At 30.2% G+C, this 10,653-nt stretch overlaps 1 protein-coding gene across 1 annotated transcript; it reads left to right on the top strand.

Annotated features, from left to right (window-relative positions):
- Positions 1–7,142: 7,142 nt before the first annotated feature.
- Positions 7,143–10,653, top strand: LOC114287282 (protein DOWNSTREAM OF FLC). Its single transcript, XM_028230581.2, has 2 exons — positions 7,143–7,756; positions 10,156–10,653. The coding sequence occupies exons 1-2, from the start codon at positions 7,603–7,605 to the stop codon at positions 10,482–10,484; spliced, it is 483 nt and encodes a 160-aa protein (XP_028086382.1). The 5' UTR covers positions 7,143–7,602; the 3' UTR covers positions 10,485–10,653.

The following is a 10,653-nucleotide window of genomic DNA, read 5'->3' as shown; positions in this document are numbered from 1 at the left end:
CTCTCTCTCTCTCTCTCTCTTTCTCTTTTCTTTCTCTCTCACTCGCTCTCTCTCTTACGATCTGTTCCGTCATCACCTCCCGTCACTACCGTCATCGTAATCGCGATCTGAAACCTAACCATTACCATCTCTCTTCTCTCTCTCACTCGCTCTCTCTCTCTCTCTCTCTCTCTCTCACAATCTGCTCCGTCATCACCTCCCGTCACCACCGCCATCGCAATTGCGATCTGAAACCTAACCATTGCCATCTCTCTCTCTCCGGCTGCATTGTTCTTCGGCGTTGTTTGCCACCGTCAGTATTGACCTGTGCTCTCTCTCTCTCTCTCTCTACGATCGCAATTGCGATCTGAAACCAATTGCAATCTGTCGCCGTCGCGATCTGCATTGTTCTCCGACTTTGAAACCCTAGCCACCGACGTTGTTCTCCCTTATTCTCCGGCGTTGTTCTCTAACTAAATTAATAAAATAATATGTAATGAATTAACAAATTAAACAAAATTAAGAAAAAGAAAGAAGAGAAGAAAAAAAAATTAAGAAAAAGAAAAAAAATCAACAATTTTTATATTGGTATCAATATTAATTGGTATTACTTATTAATAAATTGATATTGTATATTTTTGTAATGAATTAATTATTAATTGATACTAATTAATAACAATTGTTGATTATTAATATTAATTGATACTAATAAAAATTAATTATTAATGTTAATTGATACTAATTAATAATTTTAGTATTAATTGAGACTAATTAAGCCATTAATTGATACTAATAAATAATTTTAGTATTAATTGATACTGATTGATTTATAATAAAAAAATTGTTATAATAATACTTCCATTACATTTTTATCAAATGTATCAATTTTTATATTAATTGATACTAATTAATATTAATTATATTAAATTTTATTAATGAAATAATTTTTTAAATTAATACCGGAAAAAAAATGACAAAATGATCATTTTTATATCACGTAAGGGCAAAAAAGACAATTATACATTAAAAACTTTTACAACTTATCAACCAAATACTACTCTGCTATTTAAATTCATAATCCCACAGTTGCACCAAAAAGGTTAACAGTTTATGTTCACAGCTATAAGTTATAATCTGTTAAGGTATAATCTATAATCACTTTCTCACAGCTCTACCAAACGGAACCAAAGAGCTAGATCTCAAGAGCACTCTTAGGCACTATTTAGCATTTTGTATGGTAACACATTTTTTTTTATCTTTTTATTTTTTTATATCATATTTTTTTTTTTTACATATTTTTTATAAAAAGTTAAAAAAATATATTTATTTAAATAATTCCGAACAACCTCTTAATATTAAAAAAAAAAAAAAAAGGACGAAACAGTCAGTCAAATACACAACAATTACTCATTTCGTCAAGTACTTATATATTTTCTGATCAAGTACTTACTTGAGCGTCAACATGGTGAGCACAGTCAGATTTGGATGAGTTTAGGATGAAATCAAAATCAAAATATAGTTTATTGTTTTATAAAAATTGAAATCAAACTAAATTATTAAAATCATTGAATCAATCTGAATCAAACCATTTAAATACGATTTGAAATCACAATTTTACATAATCTATCCATAACAAAAATCATATAATATTTTTTATAAAAAATTCAATCTATCGTAAATTTTAAAAATAATAATAAGAAGTCCATCGAATAAAATATTCTTATAATATTCATTAGTTAAGCAAAAATATTAAGTAAAGCAAACAGTGGTTCACATTAATCTGTCATGACTCATGATCTTTCGAAATATAAACTTTCAAAACATAAATAGACACATTGTTCCACTATTAACTTAAACAAACATAATATCTAGCAAATAAATATATATGATTTAAGTTATACGGTCCGGTTCAATTGAAATCCAGAACCATAGACCTAAATCCGAAGCCAATTTAAGAAGACTAGGTTCATTTAGGAAGAGCTTTTTGGCTAATTTAAGCTTGTTTTGAGAAATAGGTTAAAAGCTGACTTTTTGATTTATTTTATATTATTTTTGAAAAAATATGCAAAAAACGTAGAGAAGAGATGCGAACCCCCCCCAAAAAAAAAATCAAAAAACTGCTTTTAATCATGTTCCCAAAACAAGTATAGCCTAATTAAATTAGTTTCGTTTGAGAAGATTTTTTTTTATAAAAGAAAAAATGAAATGGTTATAATTTGAATGTGATATTTTTGTTTTATTGACTTATTTAACATATTTTGTTTTTTTGTATTTTTTTAGTCCCAACTCAAAGTCAATTCACTTGCCAAATAAGGACTGATTGTCTAATTTTTTTAAAATCAGGACTGAGCCAATAATTAAAAAAATCAAACCCAACCTACTTAGATTGATCTAAATCATTTCATTTTGCGATTTTTTCAATTTTTTTGGTCCAACCCTAATTGTCGGAATGCTCTCCAGACCAATATACAGACAAGACAAGTCCGCGAAGCCACTAACGGCTCTGTTTGTTTTGTAGGCCAAAATGGAATGAAGGTGTTCTATATTGCTCCTATTCAGAGCATGTCCTCCAATATTCGAATTTAAATCATAAAATTAAACATATATGTTTTTTTATTTATTTTCTAGTGTAATTAAGGCCTAGTTTGGGAAGACTAAATAAGTGCACTTTTTGACTTTTTATGAAATATGGGTTGGGTTTAGGTTGGGTTTGAAGTGATGTGTTAGAGAGGTGATGTGACTTAAATAAGATGATGTGACTTAAATAGAATAGTGACTTTTTGACTTTTTATCTTTTTTTAATTATGCCAAACTTGACCTAAGTAAGTATAGAAAATTTCACAAAAAATAATAATAATAACATATAAAGATCAAATCAATATTGATGACTACAGTTAGGCAATAATTTCCTAATCCCAAAAAATCAAAAGGTGTTCGAAATTGATTTTTTTTAGTGATTTTTGTTAACTTCTTTTGTTTCTACTGATTTTTTTTTAAAAAAAAGTTTTAATATTATTTTTTTATTTTTTATTTTTTAATGTTTATAAGTTCTATTCAATTAGTCGGACTAGAAAATAAAAATAAAATAAAATAATTGAAAAAAGTATACTAAAATTTTAAAAAAATAAAAATAAAAACAATTTTATAAATTTTTTTTTTACTTTATTGAATTGTTTTTATTTTTTTTTTAAATAGATTCTTTTTAAAAAAAAAAAAACAAAAACAAACAATTTTAATAATTCAATAACCAAAGAAATGCCAAACAAGTTGAATTAAACTGAGTTAAGACGATCACGGCCCGTCCCACCCTCTCTAATGCGGGTGCACATGAGCCGGTGGTCGTCCACTTTATCCGGTTCAGTCTTATTTCTTTGGGATTTAGAAATATCATTGTTTTAATTTATGGGGCCGGGTTAGATTTGAGATTTATATTTTTAACCCAACTCAATTCGGCACGGCTTGTTATTAAATTATTTATTTATTTATTTATCTATTTATAATACATTATTTTTTTTTTGGTTTGGATCTAAATTTTGTTTTTGTTGATTTTATTGAAACTCACATTTATAGTGATGTATGATTAAATTTATTTTAAAAAAATTTCAATTTATAATGATGTTAGTAACTTTATTTACGAAATATAATGTTAGATTGAATTTAATTATAGAATGTTTTAATTTTTTCAACACATAGGCTGATGGTTGGGCTTGAGATTTATAATTATTTTTTTTGGAACTTACCAATAAGTCCCATATATAAAGTCCAAGACCTATCTAATCCTCAAACAAAACATTTGTACCAATTAGTCCTATATATTTTTAATTGTCACCAAAAATATATATATATTTTTTTATAATTTACAGACACTGTTAAATCCTACTACTGTCGGATTTCGTCAAACGGTCACCGGAGACTCGTTGGAATGTTCAATATCATCAAGAAGTCGCCGGAGTATCGTCGAGAAGTCGCCGGAGTATCGCCGGAAGTTCACCGGAGTGTTAAGAACGTTAATGGAAGTCGCAGGAATGTTCAGAACGTTCGCTGGACGTTAAGAACATCATTGGAGACTCACCGGAATATCTAGAATATTGTCGGGAAAAAAAAAAGAATAAATGGAGAAATTAGAGCAAAAAATTATAGCAAAATGTGCTAAATATTGATAAATTAAAAAGAAAAAAAATGGAACGTCAAAAAACAGCAACAATGGGAAAAATATATGCTATTTTTCAATTTTTGTAAGGTTTAAGCAAATAATCTCCAATATTGATCAAACTGAAAAGTAAGTTTTGAAATTGTAAAATGTTACAGTTTCAAAGCAAAAATCTATTAAGCATTTATCCTTATTAATCAAATTGAAAAATATGTTATGAAACTGTAAAATTTTACAGTTTTAAACCATGATTCATTCCAGCATCCAAAAAATTTAAAACTGTAAAATTTACAGTTTTCACCGCCTGTAACTAAAACTCGAAAACAATTTGTTCAAAACTTGAAATTTTTCACCGTTAGAACAGAAAAAGAGAAGTGTATAGCAGATAAAATGTAAAAAAAAAAATATAGGAGATCGAAAGAGAAAGCCGGATATAGAGAGAGAGGATTGTACTCAGGCAATTATTTTTTGTTTAAATCTAGCAAAATCTAATGTAGATCTACTCATCTTCTTCGTCGGAAACGTATCTTCTTTACCGTCGGTGAGGGTGACGTAAGGAGTCGGCGGTCAGTGGTTGTCGGTGAATCCCAATCGATGGTAGTCGTCGGTCACCAGTGATTATATATCGAAAAGAGAAAGAGAAGAAGCAAGATATGGTTACCCGTCAACGATCGCCAGAAATCACAAAGAGTAAAAGAGGCAGAGAAGAAAAGAGCCAGAGAAGAAGAATAACGTTATAGGACTTTTGGGTATAAACAAAAGGTTATAGGACTAAATAGACTACACATTTTTCAAAAAAGACTTCTTAGTAAATTTTCCTTATTTTTTGAACTAGATTTGGACAGATCTACAGGCCTGGCCCGATGTTTGTCCACTTCTACTCTCTACTAAAGTCGTGTTTAGTTCAAAGATTCTGGAAGAAATTTTAAAAGGAAAAAGAAAAAAAGTAGGTAAAATGTGAATAAAATATACATATATTTCACATAATTTTACATATCTTTTTTTCTTTTCTTTTTCAAATTACTCTCCAAATCCTTAAATCAAACACAACCTAAGGAGAGATTATTTGGTATTCTTAGATTAATAATCCACACCATCCACCTTCTAACACATGTATTATTTTCTCTTGAAAATTTAATATAAAAATTATATAGTTTGTTTAGTTTCAATTTTTTAGATTAAATTTTTTAAAAATTAAGTTATTTGTTTTTTGTATTTTTTTTATTTTTAGTGAATATTTTTAAAATTTTAAGTAATTTTATTTTACTTATTTAGATGCACTTTACTTAGATATATCTAAAAAATAAAATATTTGTAAAAAAACATTTTAAAAAATTAATAAATACACAAGAATACTAAAAATGTACCAAATTCTCGTATTTTTTTAATATCTTTTTGGTATTTAGTGAATTTTCTAAAGATTTTTTTTCATAAATATTATATCTTTTAAGTATATTTATGTTAGGTGTATCTAAAAATTTTAAAAATTGCTTAGAATATTAAAAAAATCAGTGAAAAAAAAACAAAAAAAAAACAAAAAATTCTAATTTTCTAAAAAGTGAATTATGAAAATCCAAACCAAACCAGTTGTCTTTTGTTTTAATTAATAAAAATTAAAATTTATTTTAAGAATTTTAACTATTTTAAGAAAAATAATTGATCCATTGAATTTGAACTTGACTGAATTGTCTAAATTACGTAAGCTGAATGATTGCCTGGACGACTTTCCGGACAACTGGCATCACCCTTGTTAACTACAGTTGTGACCTTTGTCAACCGGTATGTCAATCGACATGCACAAATAAGCAAGCCCAAATTCAGTGAAAATAACATTCACTCTGTTTGGTTTTCATTTCCAAAATTCACTTTTTTGAAAATTATACTTTTTCATTTTTTATATTTTTTTTGTTTTCACTTAATTTTTTAAAAATATTTTAAGCAATTTTTAAAATTTTTAGACACACCTAACATTAATACACTTAAAAAGTATAATATTTATGAAAAAAAAATCTTTACAAAATTCATCAAATACCAAAAATGCAACAATATTTATATATGAAAATTCAGTATATTTTTCATATTTTTTGTGCATTTATTAATTTTTAAAAATATTTTTTTACAAATATTTTACTATTTAAATATATCTAAGTAAGGTACATCTAAAAAAATAAATAAATAATTATAAATACACTAAAAAAGATATGAAAAATAAAAAAAAATTAATTTTCAGAGAATTAATTTAAGACTTAACATCCTTACACCCAAAACATGAAAAACTATTAAGAATTTTAAATTAAGAATTCTAATATATGAGTCATATGTAATATGGGCCTTGTCTGCTTTGATTTTGGGAGATAAATTTTCAAAAAACATTTTGGGAAGAGAGTTTATAAATTTTTTGTAGTTTGTTTGGTTGTATATTTTGAAAATAGTTTTGGAGTTTTGGAGTTTGAAATGATTTGATATTTTGTTATAATTGAGTAGATATATATGAGAAAAAAAGTTACTGAAAAGTAGAGATAAAAGAGAAAAGGTGATTGGTTGATGTGTAGGAGAGAGAAAGTAATTTTGAAAATTTTTTAAAAAAAATTATAAACCAAACAAAATTTTTAAAATTTTTTTCCAAAATCTTCTTTCGAAGCCAAACCAAACAAGGCCTATCATGTTTTGGTTGATATTTTTTTTAATATTTTACATTATTAATACTTTTTAAAGCTACCAAATCAGAAAATGTATCATTTCTGCTCAAAACATTAGCCCAAAAAAATTTGAACTGGACGTCACTTTTGACAAGTGATTTTTTTAGTCAAAAAATTAAAAAGTTATTAAAATAATTAAAATGTCAAAAATTTTCTTTTCCCTATATTTTTTATATATTTTTTCATAAAAAATTAAAAAATTATTTAAAATATATTATTTTTTTATATCATATTTTAATTAAAAAATTAAAAAATTATTAAAAAAATTTGTTCCCACGATGCCCTTATATTGGAATCGCCAGGCATTTACTAGTGCGCCATTGGCTCACAAAACGTTACCTTGACGAAACATTAAATAATTTTTGCACTTTACCAACAGTATGACGGTTGTTAGCTCATCCGAGTCCTCTCCATGTGACCACCGACACAACCGGGGTCCACTGCCAGCTGAATACGCGTTCAAACACTCCCTCCCACCCATCCCAATTACTTCCCTCTACAACCCTCACATTCGCCTTATCCGCAATCGCCTCCTCTCCCACCAATCAAAACACCCCACCTCAATTCCCCAAAACCACATCATCGACGTGGCACCCCCTTACTGGACCGATCCAAACCATCTCCTCATTTGCCGCGTGAGCACAAAATCCAACCCTCCCCACTATTTCACTTCACTCAATCCTCCTCTTCCTCCCACACTTCACACTGCACTTTACTCTTTTCTCTCTCTCTCTCTCTCTCTCCCCCTCCCTCCCTCCCTCCCTCTCTCTAACAATGGCGAGAATGGTGTTGCTGCTGGCGCTCTGTGTGCTCCCGGCGCTCGTTAGTGCGGCTCGGCATGCGGCGAACCCGCTCGTCCTGGAGGGTAAGGTTTACTGCGACACGTGCCGTGCTGGCTACGAGACCGCCCTCACCACCCCCATTTCAGGTACACTCTTTGCATTTTGGTTTCCCATCTGCTCCTTTTTTCCGTTGATTCATTACTTGTATGTTCAGATCTATATAATCAATACAATTTTAGGTATAATGTAATATATTGTTGAGTCATTTCTCAGAGTGCACTGAGGTTGATCTGTGTTAGATCTGTAATTTGGGAGTGTCCAAAGAGAGAGATCGGTTGGATCTGCATTTGATGGTTAGGTTTTTGGCCTTAAGTGAGTATAAATAAGTAGATGATCACTTCAGTTTTGGGACCCAAGATCCTAGAAACCAAAAATTCATATAATTATAGGCTAGCACATAATAATAAGTCTTTTTTTATTACCCTCTAAGTCTCAGGATCAACTATCATTGCGAGTAATCCGCTCCTTGGGGTCACGCCTGTGGGCGTTGCCTGAGATTTGTTCGATCCAGGTGTGTAGGGGTGCTTTGCGTGTGGTTGGAGATTAGTTCGATGCGCTGTTAAAAAAAAATAATAAGTCTGTTTTTAATTTTACGTTATGTTCTTTTTAATGAATATGGTGGTGGGGCAATGGCTACGGTGATGATGATGGTGATGATGGCAGTGGAGTTGAGAGTGGTGGTGCTGGTGTGTGGTGCCATTAATAAAATTTTAGTTTGAAAATTTTTATTCGCCTTTTAAAACTGAAAATTATTTGTTGTCCAAATAGGATTGTTTTCTAATGATCATAGAAAATATTTTTCATTGATTTTCGTTTTTTATTATATCAATACTAGAAAATACGAAAATGTTTTCTTTAACGGAACAGATTGTGTTTTTATGTGTTTGGATAATGAATTTGGATAATAATTTGAAAAGAGAAAAGCCTTATTCAAATCCTTACCCAAATCTTGATTCAAACACAACCTTGGAGTTTAAGATCACAGATCACGACTAACCTTGGGGTTATTTAAAAAACAATTGTGCGTGATATTTTGCCTCAACTGAATAAAAATCCGAGACCACCCCTACTATGGCATTTGCATTGGATGGTCTTCCACAATACAGAGCAGTGATGAAATTGGGGCGGGCTTGTACTGAGCTGAGCCACATATTAGCAACTAGATCCAGGTCTACCCCTACCAGCTAAAGCCACTACTTGATTGTGTTAGTCCATAATATGCAGGCGCAATACATCTTTCTCTTATGGTGTGTTTGGTTGAAGGATTTAAGAAAGGATTTGCAAATAGAAAAGTTGTGTGAAATTATTTGAAATGTAAGTATATTTTATTCATATTTCATTTATTTTTTTATTTTCTTTTTTTAAAATCTTTTTCCAAATCTTCTAACCAAACACAACGTTAAAGGCGATATTAAATTTTATAGCATTGGACTCTTGAACTAAGGTCATCTTGGCATTTATTTGACCCTAAATAATCAAGGGGGGGGGGGGGGGATCATAAAGTAGTGTTTGGTTTACTTGAATGCAGTGGAATTGAATTATCATTCTATCAAAATATCAATTCTAATGTTTGGTTGACTAAAAAATAATAAAAAATACATTGCAAATGTGGAATCATCATTCATCATTATAAGAGAATGATCATTTTATAGAGGAGCCTATGGAATGGCCATTCTATTCCATCTCATTGTAGTTAATCAAATAGATTACAAGAGATCGATATCTGGAATTTGTTACAAATAAATATCTTTAATGTTGAGTTTGTGAAGGTAACCTGCTTTTAGCCATTGCTATTATTTGTAGGAGGAGAACCTGACATGTTACTTGGGAAAACAAATTCTTGTGTCATGTTAGGAATGTTCAATGGAAAAATGAGAAAATTCTAAGTATTGTAAACCCAATTATTATTTTTTACTTCTAAATGTTTAACTGTACTCCATGAATTTACTTGGGTAAGTGGGGGAATCAAATTTATATTTAGTTTGGGAATGTCATTATTGTTGAAATAGATATTAGAAGTCACATTCCTATTCCAAACTGTTCCAAAAGCTTGAATCATTGGTGGTGTTTGGGAAGCAAGTTCCCAAATTTTTTTCTCATTTTTTCCACTAAAAGACAAAAGTTTTGCAAAACCAAAAAAAACACATCCAAACAAAATATCACATCCAACCCCATAATCATTTCACTTTTTCTCTCACAAACATCACATCCAACCACATAAAAACCCAACTATCTTCCCAAACACCAAAAATTTTTTATCTCATAAAAACCTACATCTACTAAAATCTACATAAAAACTCACTTCCCAAACACCATCATTGTGACTCAAAATGACATTTTCATAGATTCTTGTCATCCAAACTTTTAAACCTTAAGAATTTGTTACATGCTGAATTAACCAGCCTGATCAATTGAATCTGTTATCTGAGGCCTTGGACAATTAACTTATTAACTTATTTATGGTTCGTGTAATCTTGTTAAATAGGTGCCAAGGTTAAAGTCGAATGCAAAGACAGAAACACAGAGACACTCCTATACAGCATTGATGGAGAAACAAATGAGGCGGGAAAATACACAATCATGGTGAAAGAAGACCACAAGGACCAGCTTTGTGATGCAATGCTTGTTAGCAGCCCACAGAGTGACTGTCAATCTGCAGACCCAGGGCGGGACCGTGCACGTGTGATCCTTACCCGAAACAACGGAATGACTTCAGACACCCGTTTTGCCAATGCAATGGGCTTTATGAAGGATGAGCCCTTGTCTGGTTGCAAGCAACTGCTCCAGCAATATGAGCTGGAGTCCCAAGATTAGGTACCTCTCTCATGGTTTCAAACATTGAGCTTTGTTAGGACTTCGCTATTATGTGTTTTATTTATTTGAATGGTTATGTTAATATGCAAGTTTGGAAGACTCTGTTTGGTTTCCCATTGTTGTTTAGACTCTATTAAGATTATTTAAATGTAGCATTGCATTTCACTAA

This window comes from Camellia sinensis, chromosome 6 (genome assembly GCF_055761805.1).
Source record: "Camellia sinensis isolate YWXY chromosome 6, ASM5576180v1, whole genome shotgun sequence".
NCBI classification, from domain to species: domain Eukaryota; kingdom Viridiplantae; phylum Streptophyta; class Magnoliopsida; order Ericales; family Theaceae; genus Camellia; species Camellia sinensis.
Note: the sequence above shows the minus strand (reverse complement) of the source record. Positions and strands in the feature narration are given on the sequence as shown.

Bases quoted from the DNA above. Each gene is read 5' to 3' on its own strand.
- LOC114287282 (XM_028230581.2), top strand. From the start codon at position 7,603: ATGGCGAGAATGGTGTTGCTGCTGGCGCTCTGTGTGCTCCCGGCGCTC. The intron at 7,757-10,155 runs GTACACTCTTTG...CTTGTTAAATAG, and splicing joins CCTCACCACCCCCATTTCAG to GTGCCAAGGTTAAAGTCGAA.